Here is a 17,117-nt window from a genome sequence, read left to right as displayed (position 1 = left end):
GGCTGACCTGGGTTCAATTTTTGGCATCCTATAGCATCTCCAGGTATCCAAGCACCTCCAGGAATGATCCCTGAGTGCAGAGTCAGGAGCATCACCAGGTGTAGCCCCAAAACAAAACAAAAGGAGCAAGTTGGCTAGCCCACAACCTCATCTTGTCAGGGGCTGGTCACCAGGCACTGTTTCTGCAGGTTGTCCAGACCCAGACTGGGCTGTGACAGTCAATGGCTCTACTCCTTAGACTCCTGGTTGGGCTGGAATTCTCAATCAGAGCCCATGTAAGCCCACACTGTGGCTGGGAGCAGCTATGCAGGGACTCTGGAGTTCTCTTGGGTGGAAATTGTGCCTTTTGGACACTGTGTCAGAATGTGTGTCAGAATGTCAAGTGTGAGCCTTCCACCTGCTCTGAATGGCCAAGATATTGGCTATGTCCTGTGTCTGTCTGTCCTATGTCCCCCTGCTAGAGACTTCAGCGTCATTGTCTTGCTTTGGGCATTGGAAACCCCCCTTTAACGCCTGTGTCTCCTCCACATCTCCACTCACTGTATTTCTCACGATCTCCTATGCTGCAGAGATGCTGAGAAGTCTGCCATCTCTCGGTCTAGTTAGTTTCCTGGTGAAGCCCCTCGGATCAAAACAAAGATCACTTTTGGGGTGAAGTTGCTATATCATTGGTGAGAACTTCGCTTTCCTGTTTTTTTTTTTTTTTGGTTTTTGGGCCACACCCGTTTGACGCTCAGGGGTTACTCCTGGCTATGTGCTCAGAAATCGCCCCTGGCTTGGGGGGACCATATGAGACACCAGGGGATTGAACCGAAGTCCGTCCTACGCTAGCGCTTGTAAGGCAGACACCTTACCTCTAGCGCCACCTTCCCGGCCCCTCACTTTCCTGTTAATGTGAATAAATGGTATCCCAGAGAGTCTCCATTGTCCCTGCTATTCCTGCTTAAACTCGCTTCGTCCCTACCAACTGTCTCATTTTCTTTTCTTTTCTTTTTTTTCTTTTTTTTTTTTTGGTTTTTGGGCCACACTCGGCATTGCTCAGGGGTTACTCCGGCTGTCTGCTCAGAAATAGCTCCTGGCAGGCACGGGGGACCATATGGGACACCGGGATTTGAACCAACCACCTTTGGTTCTGGATAGGCTGCTTCAAGGCAAATGCCACTGTGCTATCTCTCTGGGCCCAACTGTCTCATTTTCCAGTGATTTGTTTTAGTTTAGTTTGGGGGCACACCCAGCACTACTCAGGGGTTACCGTGGCTCTGTGCTCAGGAATCATTCCTGGCAGGGGACCATATGGGCTGCTGGGGAATGAATCTGGGATGGCTGTGTGCAAGGCAAACACCCTCCCCGCTGTACTATCACTCCAGCCCTATTTCCCCCCCCCTGTAGGTCTTTATTCTGTTAAGTCCTAGAGTTGGGGCTGAGGGATAAGTCCTGACCTTGCATACAACTGATCCTGACTTAATTCCAGCAAGGCACATGATCCCTGCACCCCCCAGCACCATCAAGGGTCACTTGTGAGCACAGAGGGGGTAACAGCCTCTAGTATCACCAGGTGTAACCCTTCCATCTCCTCTGTCACCTCCCCTTCCCAGATCAGAGGGTCCCCTCTGCAGCTATCAGACCAGACAGTCTGCTGGGACATGCTCTGCGGAGTGGAAGGCTGCAGTGAGCTTTGTGACTGGCAGGTGTGGAGAGTGTAGGCCCGAAGCATCTAGGCTTTCTGGAAATATCAGCTCCAGTGCCTTGAGCAACGAGCTCACACCCTGGGCCACATCCACTGGTAGGACAGGAGGCACCAGAGAGGCATCATTCAGTGCCCCAGTTTATTGGCTAATAAATGACACTTGAGAACAAGGAGGTGTGTCTGGAGGCATCATGTGAGGGGACAGCTATGTGGAGGACAGGGGTGTGAGAACAGGGGTGTGGGGATAGGGGTTTGGAGACAGGGGTATGGGACAACTCCTGTTTGAGTTTCTAGGAGATAAAAACATCCTTGATGTGACACCCAGGGAGGAAGAGTCAGCTGCACCCATCAGAGCACCCCCAGAGCATTACCCTCCCCTGATCCCCAAATCAAATCTTTTTTTTTTTTTTTTTTTGGTTTTTGGGCCACACCCGGTGGCACTCAGGGGTTACTCCTGGCTGTCTGCTCAGAAATAGCTCCTGGCAGGCACAGGGGACCATATGGGACACTGGGATTCGAACCAACCACCTTTGGTCCTGGATCGGCTGCTTGCAAGGCAAACACCGTTGTGCTATCTCTCCCCAAATCAAATCTTATTTGGAAAAGGTGGAATGAAGGACCCATGCTAAGGTCAACCTGGGTGTACCAGGACCCCCAATCCAATGACAGGTCCTCACAGGGGAACACATGGACAGACAGAGACAGCACCACCCTAGCTTGGGGACCTTGGAGAGGAATGTCAGGAAGGAACCCCCCCCCCCCCCCATTTCTATTAAGGTGTGTGGTTAAGCTTTCCTTCTGAGAGCCCTATGCTTCTACCCTTTCCACTCACCTCTTCACCCCTCAGCCCTCCACCCTCCACCCACAGCCTGGCATTCAGTGACAAAGCCCCCTGCATTCCAGACACTTCCACCTTCCTGCCTCCCCCACTGGGCCTCAGGGAGAAAGAACCTTGTCACAGCCCGAGGCCCAGTGGCTCCTGCAGCTCAGAGCCTGTCTGCCTTTCCTCCCCCCATGCCTTTGGGGAATCTGCTACCCTGGGTGATATGTGCTCCTCTCCACTGTTCCCAGGGTGCCTTCATGGCCCAGCTGCCTCTCTCCTCCCTGCCTGGGAAGTGCCCCATCTTCCCAGCACCCCCGAGCCCAGAACAGATTCTTGCCATGCCTGATCTTTGTTCCTCCTGCTGAAAGCTGCACCAGTTTCCATTCCCCACTCCATGGGGACCCAGAAGTCCCAGGACATGTTTTCAGCTGGGCCCCAGCACCCAAGGGCACACTTGGGAAGCAGAGCCTTCACCCATAGTGCCTTGCACATGCTTCCCTCTGAAGGCCAGTGCTGAAGTCAGAGTCACTCTGGCCAGCACCTGGCCCAGCTGGGAGCCAGCAGCATAGGCAGAATCGCGCCCACCTTTGCGCCTCGCATCCCCGAAGGACCACCTCCTCCTTGAGTAGGTGGGAGGCACAGGGAATCACTTGTGCCTGGTCAACAGCTAGGGAGCAGCAGAGAAGTGACTGGAACTCACTGCATGAGGCACCAAGCCCGCCCCTCACCACTGTGCTCCTATTCCTCCTTGTCCCTCCTCGTGGCCCTGGTTCCCCTTCTCCCTGCATGACCTGATCCCCACTTTCTCTTTTCCTACATGCCCTTATCATCCCAATCTCTGCTTGCCCTTTCCCTGGATGGTTCCCGGTTCTGGCAGGTCAGACTCCTGACTCAACACATATGGCTCCCAAGCACTGGAGTGAGACTCATTGATGAGGTTGAATGTGTGGGGTGTGGAATGAAATATGGGGTGTCTTCCTCTGCCATTCCAAATGAAAGGCAGGCAAGCTGGCCTGGGAAGACACCCCTGGGGACCTGTGTGAGCAGATGTTAATGCTCATGCCCCTCTTTCACTAGTTTCCTCTCTCTCTCTCTCTCTCTCTCTCTCTCTCTCTCTCTCTCTCTCTCTCTCTCTCTCTCTCTCTCTCTCTCTCTCTCTCTCTTTCATCAGGGTTTCTGCCTCTGGCTCTGATTCCCCAGGGTGCTGATGACTCAGGAGTTCCCAGAAGGTGAGGCGGGCGCCTGCATGTCCTAAAATTTCCACCTGCTGGTTTCACATAAAGACTCATGTTACCTGCTGTGATGTCCTGGGCATTCAGCCTAGGAACCCAGACTCCAGGAATGTGCGGGGGACCAGGGAAGAGGTGGAAGGTGAGCTGGGAGGCCTGAGAGAAGGAACACGGGGCCATGTGGACAGTGAGTGATAAGTCAGTGGGATTCAGTTGCCTTCATCGCACCATGGGGACCAGGGAGGGCCCACGCCCACTTAGGGCGTCTGGACTCCAGACTGAGGCTCTCGGCAAGCAGCACATGCCAAGGGCACCAGGACCACCCACATCTGGAATTGGTTTTGTTCCTTAGGATGGGTGATACTGGAGTTTGATGGGTGCAGGTCAGGGATGATGGTCAGGATCTGGGGGCACCACACAGAATGACTCGGACAAGCCTGTGAGTACAGTCAGAGACAGATTTCCCTCAACAGGTAAATGTTCTGGGACTGAGCAGGTATAGCATCACCACCTCCAGGAAGCCCCATGACAACACCTCTACTGTCCACCATCTGGATTGAGCCCAGTTGCTTATCTGGCTCTCCCTGTGTCTGCAGGGGTATAGGAGGAGGGTTGTTCTTGGAGTTGATCTTTTCTCACTCAGGGCAGCACAAACCATAGCCATCTCTTTTTTTGGGGAAGGGCACACCCAGAGGTGCTCAGAGGTTACTCCTAGTTCTGTGCTCAAAAATTACTTCTGGCAGGCTCAGGGGGAGCATTTGGGATGCTGAGGACAAACCTGGGTCAGCTGTATGCAAGGCAAGTGCCCTACCTACTGTGTTATCACTCTGGCCCAAGCCATGACCATGTGGGGCATTTGTAACAGGGCAGATAGTCCCTTTTCTAACCCTAATGATGTCTGACATCATTGGGGCTCATGCTGTGAGGTGTCGGGGCACAATGGGTCCTATGGGCTTCTGACTTCTCACCATCAGCTTCCTCCTCTTCTGGCTTAGCCCTCCCGGCCTGCACCCCCAGGCTCTGCCAATTACTCCTGACATCCTCTCCTAGGTTTGCCCCAGAGGGGATCACACACATTGGGGCCATATGCCACTGTCCATGGGGACACAGGGGCTTAGGAAAGAATCTCTGAGATGATCATCCTCCCCAGCCCCAGCCCCTCAAACCCCTCCCCGGAATTGGTGACGAGGATGCATGAACAAAGATGCTGATTCTGTTTTCAGGTACAGGTTTATTGGGAGTGCCTGAGGCCATGTGGAGCTGACTGCTGAGAGAGCCCTCGGCCTTCAGGAGTCCATGCAATCCCTGGAGTTCCCCTGCTACAGGGTCACATGTGTCTCTGAGGGGTGGAGGGTTCCTTCCTCCAGGTCTCAGGTCAGATCATCTCACTCAGCTATTCCCAGGCTTGGTGATTTCAGAGGGCTGAAAAGGGAGTGCAGGGATGGGAGTGGGCTGGACACAGCTATCTGGCCCCTCCACAGTTCCTGCTCCAGTTTTCAAGTTTGGGGTACCCTTTCCCTCCCTCTGCAGTCTGTCGTGTGGTTTTTGGCACCTTTCTAGTATCACCCACCCTGGTTTCTGGAGAAATTGAAGCTTAGGGAGTGGAAGCGTCTGCCAGGATCTGGGTGAAGGGGAGGGGGAGAAACCCCACAAATATGGCTGCCTCTTGCCTCAGTGCTGCAGTGTACTGAGCTCTGCCTAGTCCTGGGGTCCCCTGTTCCCCCCATTGCAGCTCCTGTCTTCACCAGTAACAGACTTGTTGGCCCCAAGCTCAGGGACTCCTGATTTTTCCCTGGCACGGATGGGCAGGGTCATCCTTCCCATAGAGGGCTGTGTTACTTCCGGGTCCCAGGGAGAATCTTCCCTTGAGGATACAACCCCCCTTGGGCCCCTTAGGGAGATAAGGGACTAACACCCTTGCCCCTTGCCCACTTGTAGCCCTTCTTATCCACCCAGTGGCTGATGGCCACGACCTACCTGCCAGCTGTGGCCCCGTGGGTGAGCGGCTGTGGCCCCGGCCTCATGTAGCATGCCTGTCCATGGAGCCATGCTCTGCAGAGAGACTCGGTTCAGGTCCACCCACCCACCCACCCCAGACCCAAAGTCACTGCCAGGCACGGCCCAAACAATCCCCAAAAGCCCCCCAGCTCTGAAGGTCTGGCTGTCCTGGCACCCCTACCCCTGTGCCCACTCCAGACTGAGTGGCCCTGACTGCCCCCTGCCCCGTTACTCTGTCCAGGTGGGATCAGACCCCCTGGGAGTGACCAATGTCATCCCCAAGAGTTAGGGTCCCTGGACAGTCTCGGGACCTCTCATCCTGGATGACCTTGGTCGGGTGAATACAGACTTGGGGTCAGCTGAATCACCTCCAGACAGATGCAAGGGCTGGTGTGGTTAATGTTTGAGAAAAGCAGGTGTTCTGGGGTTCTCCAGGGAAGTATCATGAAAGACAGAGGGAAGGAGGGAGAAAGAGAGGGAGGAGAGAAGGAGGGATGGTGGGATGGATGAAGTGGGAGGGACAGGGATGGAGGAATGGAGAGACAGAGGGATGGAGGGCTGAAGGATGGAGGGTTGGTTGGATGGAGAGACAGAGGGATGGAGGAATGGGTGGATAAAGAATCGTGTGGACAGATGGATGATGTGGGACTGGCGGTTTTTGACTGAAACAAAGTTATCAGCTGTGCTTCTTCCCTGACCTTCAGCAGCTCTGACATTAGCCAGAAGCTCTGTTTATCCTGTGCCCCTCCTGCCCATAACCCCTACCTTGCCTCTGTGTTTCATCACTGAATTGTGTCTCTTCAAACCCATTTCTTCTGGGGCCATTTGTACCCCAGGATTTGCCGTCGGGAAGATAAACAAGACAGTGTGGTCTCGGGAGTGGGTCATTCCTGTCTGAGTCCCTAGGGGCCAAGGAGATGCGTGTTCCCCCCCTTTTCTCAGGAGCAAGCAGTAGAACTTTCTAGAAGCTGGAGCATGTGGTGCCATGGCTCATCCGTCAGTACTACAAAGTAGCCCCATTTCTCTGATGAGAAAACTGAAGCATTGGGCCTGGAGTTGGCAGCTGCTGAGGGACTCCCTTTTGGAGTGTCTAGGGACCTGGGTCATATTGGGGTCCAGTCAGGGTTGGGTCAGGTCGGGCACTCACTCACCTGCTTCTGCCTCTTCACACAGTGCCCACGGTTAGGGATGCCCCGGGTCACATCCCCCGGGCTCAGAATGTGGCACTCGTAACCTGAGGGGCAGAGCAGCGGCTCTTCCCCATCCTCAGTAGTGCTACAGGTCTCAGCTGTGGGGACATAGTTCAGGGATAGAACTGGGCACAGGTGTGCACATGCTCACATATGAATACATGCAACAAGGCTAGGAGACCCCAGGCTCAGGGGCACACCTCAAACACACACACTGCAGCATAAGGCGTGTAAGATAGTACCCAGCTATTAACCCAAAACAAAATGTTCCTCTATCTTCCTTTTTCTTATAAATCTTTCCTTTGATATGTAAAAGTCCACTTGGATAGCTATTTTTGTCTCTCTCTCAACCTTCCTCCTCCTGGTGACTTGAGAGTTGGTTTAATAAAGAGTGAGTTCTTGGCACTCAGAGATACCACCAGGTGCAAACAGACTCCATGTTTCTCTCCTGTCTAGCTTGGTTTATGAATCCTCACTATTACCTTGCTTCTTCAGACTCATCTGCAGGAGGGTTAGAAATATGGTGTCTGAGGTTATCTCACAAAGTGTGAAGATTTTATTTTACACAGGCCTACACATGACAATCACATGCTATACCCAAGGACACAGGCACACATATGAAAGTCACATCACACCCAAGAACATGGGCCCACACATGGTAGTCATATGCCATACTATGGCACATGAATCTACACATGGCAGTCACATGCCACATCCTAGCACATGGGTCCATATACGGCAGTCAGCGCCATACCCATATTCCAGTCCTCATATACTCCAACCTCATTTGTGTATATCTAGTTGCACAATCACTACATATACACATGGCATATATATCTATAACTACACGCATGCACTCTCCTCTCAGAAACATGCTCAATGATACTCATATATACACGCCCATTCACAATACAATCACATACATGTTAACATACCCATGTATAAACATGTAATACACACTCACACATGCATACACACAAAACACATGTATGTATCTATTCACACATATGCACACACCTGTTGATGTATTTAAGGGAATTAGTCAATGTGCCTTTAAGGGGTGTTGGTGCCCTCCCCTCAATGGCAATTGGACTGGGACACGCACCCCTGTAGCTGACAACTATCCTAAGTATAAAAAGGGTGAGCCTAGAAGTTAGGGGGGGCAGGTTAATAATGGAGCAGAGCCTGCTAGTTTTCTGGGGGGGGGCAGAAGCTGAGACCCCTGCCCAACCAGGACTGGGCCTGAGATAAAGTGTTGGCAAGATGCTGCTCACTCCATGCCCCCCTTCTTTTCCCCCCCCCAGAGCTACAGGCCTCCTCCTCCCAACTTTCTAGCTGGTGATCTCTCTCTCTCTCTCTCTCTCTCTCTCTCTCTCTCTCTCTCTCTCTCTCTCTCTCTCTCCCCCCTCTAGCTTAAACTCCCCTGGCAGACTTCAGATGATGTGCAGAAATAAAATATGATGTATCTACCTCTCTCTCTCTGGCTGCTCTCTCTCTCCCAGACCGCTCAGCAGCTGTCTGTGTCACTATGCACACCCATTTATGCACATACCCACTCTCAAACACACATATGCAAACATACACACACACACACACACACTAACACACACAACTCTCTATGCCACATAGCTGCTGCAGCCCTACACTCTAGTTCATTACCTGGCCTTTGTCCATCCCAGAAGGAAAATGGAGGAAAGGGGAGTGAACTCAGCTCATGATCTGAGGGGTCAGGCCCAGTCCATGCACTGCCTCCCAATGCTCCCCACCCCAGGAAGGAGACCCCATCCCTTAGCCATAGACAAATATGGGGACTCCCCTCTAGCCTGCCCCCTGTCATGTCATTGGAAAGGCCAGAACTGAGTGTTGCGTTCACTGCAGGTGCAGTCTCTGGGCACAGGTGCAGGTACCTGGCAGCGCCTCCTCAGGACCATCCAGGAGCCAGCCGTTCCCACCGAGCCAGCGAGGCTTGGGCTGCACCAGCCAGTCTAAAACTAACAAACAGAGAAATAAATTGAAGCTTTCTTAGTGGGACTGTTGCACACCTGCCCTGCATGAAGGAACAGAGCAGATGAAGAAGGTCCCAGCCCTGCTCACCCCTTCCTCCCAGTAACACATTGAATTTCAGATGAACTCCCAGAGAAAACTACAATTCCCAGCCTCCTTTGCAGCCAGGTGTAACCATATTTTGGCCAGTGGATGTGCACAAGTGATGATGCACTTTCTGCCTCGCCCTAACTGCTCTTTTGACCAAGTGGACTTGAGGTTAGGTGCCCACTTGACACCTGTCTCCTCTGGCCGTGGAGCCCAGAGAGAAGCTGGTGCCCTGGTTTTACGGTCTATTGCCTGCCTGTTCAAATGTGACTCACTAATGTTATCTTGTTTGTTTTGGGTTGGGGGCCACACCCAGTGGGGCATAGACTCATTTCTGTCTTTGCTTGGGAGAGTGCTGCTGGTATTCAAACCAGACAAAGCAGATACTCAGGCCTGTGAGTTGCCTCCCCCGCCCTGCTCCCCACTAGGACCTGGGCCCCTACTGCAGAACCCCCATGCCTTTTAAAGAAAGGCTGTGATGAATATTTGCTGCTCACAGCTGGGACTGTCACATTTCCAGGAAAATGCTGTGACAGAACAGGGGAGGGGTGTTGGTTCAACATGATCACCCTCTCCCCACAGGAAAGCACAGCAAAGATGAAGGACACACTAGAGGTTTGTTACTCCTTGAAGGACTGAGAGGGACTGAACATCTTCCCATGTCCTGGGACCCAGAGATGACAAAGCTAATGGATTTTCTGCAGCCCACAGGCTAGCTGGAGGGAACTTCTGGTTGGCTAAGAAGCTGAGAATGAACCGTAGAATGCCAAGTGGGCTGTGAGCAGGACAGGTTCTGACAGGCAGTGGAGGTGGTACTCACAGAACACTCAGCCCTTTCCCAACAAAGAGCAGGAGGTAGAGATCTGGGGGGGGGGCTGGGGACCCCTCAAATGTCCTCCTGCACTGGGGACCAAGGGTAGTGGACATTTCTCCATGACACATCAGACTGGAAGAAACTCCAGCCTGGTTTGTTGTGTGATCCCAGGCAAGGTGTTCAGCTTCTCTGAGCTTCAGTGTCTTCAGCTCAGAATAGGGCTGGGGGTTGGTTCCATTCCCCGAGCACAGAGCTGGGAGCAGATCTGGAGCACTGCCAGATGTGGTCTTGTGAGCATGAAGTGATGTGTGGAGGGGCCGGAGAGATAACATGGAGATAGGGTGTTTGCCTTGCATGCAGAAGGTCGGTGGTTCGAATCCCGGTATCCCATATGGTCCCGGAGCCTGCCAGGAGCGATTTCTGAGCGTGGAGCCAGGAGTAACTTCTGAGTGCTGCCGGGTGTGACCCAAAAACCAACCCCCCCCCCCAAAAAAAACCCAAAAATTGATGTGTGGAAAGTAGCAGGAAGGGTGTGGTTAGTTGTGTGGCCTGTGTAGAGAAAGGGCCTTGCATGCAGCCAACCTGGGTTGAATCCCAGGCATCCATAGAATCCTCTGAGCACTGCCACGATGATACCTGAATGCAGAGCCAGGAGTGAGCATCATCGTATATGGCCTCCCCCAAAATAAAATCAAAGCTTCCCTGGGTGCCAGCAGGCCCAGAGGCCTCACTTCTATTCAGGGAGACAGTAAGTGTGCACATCATTGGGGTCACTGAGTCCCTAGTCCCTCCATGATAGCAGCACCAACTCCTTTGCCACATGCAAGCAGGGGGGAAAAAGGGTGGGGGATGCTCAGGATACCCCAGGGTGTAGCTTAGCTGGTTAATATTTCTTTCTTTCTTTTTTTTTTTTTTTTGGTTTTTGGACTGGCAGTGCTCAGGGGTTACTCCTGGCTGTCTGCTCAGAAATAGCTCCTGGCAGGCACGGGGGACCATATGGGACACCAGGATATGGAACACTGGGATTCGAACCAACCACCTTTGGTCCTGGATCGGCTGCTTGCAAGGCAAACGCCGCTGTGCTATCTCTCCAGGCCCAATAGTTCTTTCTTTTTTTTTTCTGGGGGTGGTGGTGGTATAACACTTGGTAGTGTTCAAGGGCTTACTCCTGACTCTGCTCAGAAATCAGTCCTGGCAGGCTCGAGGGACCCTATGGGATGCCGAGATCAAACCCTGGTTGGCCACGTGCAAAGCAAATGCCTCCCTCCTATGGTCTCGCTCTGAACTGTTGGCTGATATTTCTGACAGGCTCAGCTCTCAGCAGAACCGAGTAGGGATTTTGTCTCCCCCACCCCATTGGGGCTTCTTCGCTACAATGAAGGGTAAATGTTCCCCTCAGTCGCCCTCTTAGACTCATCCCCTCTTCTATTCTGGAGTACTCTGAACCTGTCCCCCTGAGGACCAGTTATTCCAGGGTTCCCCAGGGGGTAGGCACTTTGTGGGGCTCACTCTGCTCCCTTGGGTGAAGAGGATAGAGGGGACTCACTCCCCAGATACCTGTTCATGTTTTCTCCTGAGCCTTATTGCGCTCCCTATGCCTTCCTGTGTCCCCTACACCTCTGTGCCCCTGGACCCCTGCGTCCCCCACTTCTCCAGTATCCTGGGTCCCTGGAAACAATATCTCCGCTCACACTCATCACTAAAGGGGTGGATGCTCTGAAGGCTTCTTTGGCGAAGAGTCCAGGGAAGAATACAGTATTTTAGAAACAAACAAACAAACCCAAAACTCATGATTCTTCCTTATGTTTGTTTTGGAATTCACATCCAACTGCACTTGGGGCTTACTTCTGACTGCTAGGAATCACTTCTGGCAGGCTCAGGGGACCATATGGGATGCTGGGGATCAAACCCGAGTCTGCCGCATACAGGGTAAGTGCCCTCTCCGCTGTGCTATCATCACTCCAGCCCTGCAAAACTCTTGATTCTCCGAGTTGGAAATTCACCAGTCTACCCTCCCCACTCTTTGGAGAGGCAATTTTGGGGATGGGAGGGGGGAGGGGTCCCTGGATCCCTGGACCCGGCTCTCAAAGGCAGTAGTGTGAGCCCAGAACAATCTGGATACCAGCTGGGCTCAGGGCCTGGTCTGGGCCCTTCTAGGCAGTCTCCCTGACCATCTCCCATTGGTCTCCCCCAGACCTACCTGGTGGGGGTCGCATCATCTCCAGGCACGTGTAGGCACAGCCATTGTAGCAGCATCTGTGGAGTGGGGGGCACTTGGCATCCCCCTCACAGCGCTTGGCCTGGCAGGCACCAGGGGGTAAAAACTGCGGGGGTGGCGGACAGTAGTCGGCTCGAGGGTTGTCCTGTGGACACAGGGCATGGTCAGAGCTGCAGGTAGAGCCTATGCCTCCCACAGCAGAGGCAGCAGGTTGGCGCTGTCCTGGATTCCCACTGATGCTTTTTCCTGGCACCACCCAGGATGCAAGGCCCGAGCCCCTTAGCCCCTTATAGCCTCTCAAAGGAGACCTGGGGATATCTGCATAGGACTTTGTGGTCGTGTCTGACCTAAGGGACACGAGAGGACAGGTCCTGATTATTGACCCCCACACGCATGCCCACACCTCTTTACATGTTCTCCTGACCACATGGGACCTTCACTCATGCAAACAGCCACTATCACACATGCTTCTACGTGTGACCCCACACACATGTACACACACCTCTATCATACTTAGCCACATGTGTACGCGTGGAGCTGAATGAGGTGATGACTAGCACGCACTGAGTCAAATGAACCCTGTAAGTGCAGAGTTAGAATCTGAGAGACCAGGTCAGCGCCTGAACCCATTGGCTGTCGCCCTGGTGAGTTCTCCTGCACGCCATGCCAGCAGAACAGCATGACACAGCTGGACAGATTCCGAGCACGCCCCCTGGCTCAGTGATACACCCATGACAAGTGACTGAGTTAAAGACACAAAACTGCTAAAGGTCCCAAAGGAAATCCAGAAAGAGGTTGAGGGCTGCAGGGCTGCAAGCTGCATGCACTGCTCATAGCGCCCAGAAGGTGGCGCTGAGTTACCAGGAACTGCCCTTTGGGATGACAGGCGCCCCCCCCCCCCCCAACTGTCCCAGAGTGTCCAAACTCCTAAAATAACCCCAAGAGCTGAGAGTGAGGGTGTGGAGGAGATGGCAAGGAGAGTAGCAGGGACTCACAGGGACAGTCTGGCGAGTAAGAGGACCCCACCTTGCTCTCACCCAGAGAATCCAGTTTGGGCCACACTCTGCAGTGCCCAGACAGTGGGTTGGGCTCAAACAGACTCTTGAATTCTCTCCCCAGTTGCACCCCAGGAAAAAGAGGGACACGAGGATCTGGGAACTGCGAAGCCTGCGTTCCAGAGGACTGGAAACCCTGAAACCCGTAGGAAGTATAGGGAAGGGATGGGCATAGCTGGGGTCCGGGGGTAGCCCTAAGGAGCTCCTTAAGCAGCTTCTGTGTTGCTCACTGTTGTCTCAAGCATCTTTTTTGTTGTTGTTTTTGTTTGTTGTTTTGGGCCACACCAGGCAGTGCTCAGGGCTCTGTGCTCTGGAATCACTCCTGATGGTGCTCAGGAGGCTGAGGGTGGAACCCAGGTCAGCCACATGCAAAGCAAATGCCCTTCCTGCTGTGCTATCGCTCCAGACCCACCAACATATTTTTTTTGTTATTGTTTTTATTTTATTTTATTTTATTTTAGTTTAGTTTAGTTTTTTAGCTACACTCAGCGGTGTTCAGGGGTTACTCCTGGCTCTGTGCTCAGGAATCGCTCCTGGCAGGCTTAGGGAACTCTATGGGTTTTTGGGGATCGAACTCAGGTTGGCCACCTACAAAGCAAATGGCCTACCCATTGTTCTATTGCTTGGGCCTCCCTTCAATCTAGCATTTGTAACTCGTGGGAATGAAATGCTGCTAAGGAAGAGAAGTGGATCTCGGGTAATCGAGGAAGGTCTGGCCGCTCCCACCCACTTCTGAGTTTATCTGGGGGAATCGGGAAGCCATCTTTACTGCAGTAAACATCCTTCTCATCGCCTGGAGACACATGTAAACTCTGACCATTAAAGGAGAAGAAGTGGGCGCCCACATCTCCCCACTGCCTGCCCAGAAGACTCTATCCTTCTCTGGAATGTTCCAAAGCTAAACCGCCAGACCTATAAACCCACCCAGATGGGCCATGGTGCGGGAAGGAAGCCAGTGCTCATACTTCCTGGGAATGTGGACTCTGTGTCCTGGCTCTGGGGCCAGCTGAGGGGACTATCTTTGGGGACACTCCTCGCTCTGGCCTCTCACTGCTAGGGCGGCCCCATTTCAATGCCTGCACAGAACCTGTGTTCCCTATCTGCTCCTAGCACGCTGGTGTGCCTATGTCTTCTGGAACATTCCACACCTTGTGTGCTTCTTTTCAAAACGTGTACACCACTAATTCTTTGGTTCAGGGTTTGTTCAGTTCCCAGGCTTCCAGCAACAGTTCCTGCCCCCACCCCTACATGCAGAGAAGCTCAGACCTGCCCATGTGGCCTGTGGAGTCAGCAGGTCCCGGTGTCTGTGTGTCAGAAGACAGAAGGGTTTGCAGCAGAATTCATGTCCGCATGCACTGACTGAATCCAATTTTGAATGGACTTTGAGGGAAGAAGAGCAAGGCAGTGTGAGCATGTCTGCAGAGGAACCCTAGGTTCTGACCTGAGATTTTTATCCCCTGCACCCCCAATCACTCAGCTGGGACTGGAGTGATAGCATAGCAAAGGAATCATTCACCTTGCATGTGGCTAACCCAGGTTAGCTAATCTCATCACCTCATATAGTCCCCAGAGCTTGACAGAAGTGACTTCTGAGCACAAAGCCAGGAGTAACCCCTGAGCGCTGCTAGGAGTGCCCCCCCCAACACCCCCACAAAAATCACTCACACCCTGCAGTGGACATTTCCTTCCTCTAGCAAACAGAAAGCCGACCTCTCTGGATATTTAAAAAGTCCCTCCTTGTGGGGGCAGCATCGCCCACAATAGGAAACTTTGGGAGGGAAATCCAGTCTGGCTCCCTGAAGGAGGGGCCATGACTTCAAACTCTGTCAGCCCAGATGGCCTCTGGGAAAGGGACAGGTCCCTAAACAGTGCTCAAAGGGGTACTAGGCCCTTCCTAGCCAAGAAGATAGCACAACTGGACATATGCTGGGTCAGGCAGGCTTCATCAGGAGGCATGTGATGCAGGGAATTGACCTCAGGGGCTTGGAGTGTGGCCCAACCTCTGAGTGACCCCCTGGCTTGTCAGTGCAGCCTGAGGCATCCCAGAGTTCCTCCCTTGTGTATTCTTCCTTGTCTTGGTGCTGAGACCTGCAGAAGGGGCCCAGGGGCTGGAGGGCCAGTGTGGCAGGTCAGAGCCTGTGGCCAGCAAATGCCCCTTAGAGCCACTTCCTGGGAGGTGGGGCCCTATTCCCCCAGGATCCAGTTTCCTACTCAGGAGGTGGGGGGCACTGCTTCCCATGTAGGCCCTGTGAATCAGGCGCATCTGGACCTGATCCTTTTCCTAGCTGAGCAGGGGCCTACAGCGTGGACTGGTCACATTGGGGCAGGACCTCGCCATATTGGAGCACTGATCTGGACAGGAAGGCAGCCCAGGTGTCCACCCTGATTGTACCGGGCTCGGCTGCTTGCCTCCTGAATCCACCATAGAACCAGGACCTCTGAGGAGGGAACAGAGTCAGGGGGCAAATGCAAGGGGCTGTGGTCTCCCCTCTTGGTTCCTGCTCAAGGTCTCCCTCACAGTCTCCTGTCACTGTTCCCACTCATGTTCCCCTCTCATTTTGATCAGGCAAATGTTTGCTTACAACAATGTTTTGGGGGGCTGGAGAGATAGCACTGTGGTAAGCATTTGCCTTGCATGTGGCTGACCCGAGACGGACCCTGTTGATTCCTGGCATCTCATGTAATCCCCCGAGTTTGCCTGGGGTGATTTCTGAGCACAGAGCCAGGAGTAACCCCTAAGCATCTCGGGTGTGGCCCAAAAACAAACAAACAAATAAAAAACAATGTTTTGGTTTGCTTGGGTTGGAAGCCACATCTGACAGTGCTTTGGGGTTACTCCTGACTCTGTGCTCATGAATTGCTCCTTGCAGGTGTGGTGGACCCTATGGGATGCTGAGGATCAAACCAGGGTCAGCCCCATGCAAAACAAATGCCCTCCCCGCTGTGTATCTTGCTATTGGCTAAGCAGTGCCTTCCTTTGTCCTAAAGACACTCACCACCCATCTGCCTCCCTATCTTGATCCTGCTGCTGTCCAGGGTGCGAGCTGATGCTCGGGGACCTTGAACAGTGCCTGGTCCCGGGAAGATCCTGCAAGATGTTTACTGAGTGAATCGACAACCCCACAGATTCATGACTGTCTCACACCAACATTTAGTATTTGATTACCGAGACTTGCACCCGTGTCAGTTTTAGCAACTGCAGCAGGGCCTGGTGCCCACTCATTCCCCTCCGTCCTAGCCCCTGACTGCTTGGCTGGCCCAGCTCTGCAGAAGATAGCAAGGGAGTGGGCCGGCCTGGCTGTGCAGAGACTCGTGCCAGGCCCTTGACAACAGGCATCAGGGGCCGCTTCTCCCACATCCCCCCTCACAGACACTCACGTGGGGCTCCCCAGCTGCTTCTTGGTGCAGGGTCTGTTTCCAGAAACTCCTGGTAGAAGTGGGCTGGAGGAGAAGCATCAAGAAGCCCAGGATACGGATAACCTGAGGGAGGCTGCTGAGAGACATTTCCGTGATATTCCAAGGCTAGAGGGCCCCCCTCTGCCGAGCTCTGAGACCCGTGTGGACGTGGGTACTGCCTGTGCAGCCAGTAGGCTAGCTCCACCCCACCAGGCTCTGGGATCGGGTGTCCCAGCCCTGGGAGGGGGTGGCCGGGTGGTAACAGCTGGCCCTAGAGTTGCCACCCAGACGTCCAGACGGCGGCGGGAGGAGGGGGCACCGCTGGCCTGGCGGGAGATGTGGCTGGGAGGGGCCATGACTTGGGTAACAAGCATTTCCTTTTGGACTGGGGTGGTCCCCTCCCAGACCGGTTCACAGCAGGGCCTCCTTGTCCAAGTTTGGAGCAGGGCTGGCAAGGGTGGCCTGAGGCTTGTTGGGAAGCGGCTGCAGGTGGGGGATCTGGGGTGGGGGGCTCAGGAAGACCACGCACAGTGCATGCCAGGCATGTCCTTGTCAAGGCAGGGTGCCCAGAGTCATGGTGTCTTGGGAGAACTCGTAAAGGGGAAGGGTCTATTTC

General features: G+C 53.6%; 1 protein-coding gene across 1 annotated transcript; it reads right to left on the bottom strand.

The window, feature by feature from the left end:
• Positions 1 to 5,984: 5,984 nt before the first annotated feature.
• WFDC1 (WAP four-disulfide core domain 1) lies at positions 5,985 to 16,857 on the bottom strand. Its single transcript, XM_049787382.1, has 6 exons — positions 16,786 to 16,857; positions 16,484 to 16,627; positions 12,033 to 12,195; positions 8,835 to 8,918; positions 6,889 to 7,025; positions 5,985 to 6,065 (listed from the first exon to the last, which is right to left on the bottom strand). The coding sequence occupies exons 1-6, from the start codon at positions 16,855 to 16,857 to the stop codon at positions 5,985 to 5,987; spliced, it is 681 nt and encodes a 226-aa protein (XP_049643339.1).
• Positions 16,858 to 17,117: the final 260 nt, after the last annotated feature.

This window comes from Suncus etruscus, chromosome 14, assembly GCF_024139225.1.
Source record: "Suncus etruscus isolate mSunEtr1 chromosome 14, mSunEtr1.pri.cur, whole genome shotgun sequence".
Lineage (NCBI taxonomy): Eukaryota > Metazoa > Chordata > Mammalia > Eulipotyphla > Soricidae > Suncus > Suncus etruscus.
Note: the sequence above shows the minus strand (reverse complement) of the source record. Positions and strands in the feature narration are given on the sequence as shown.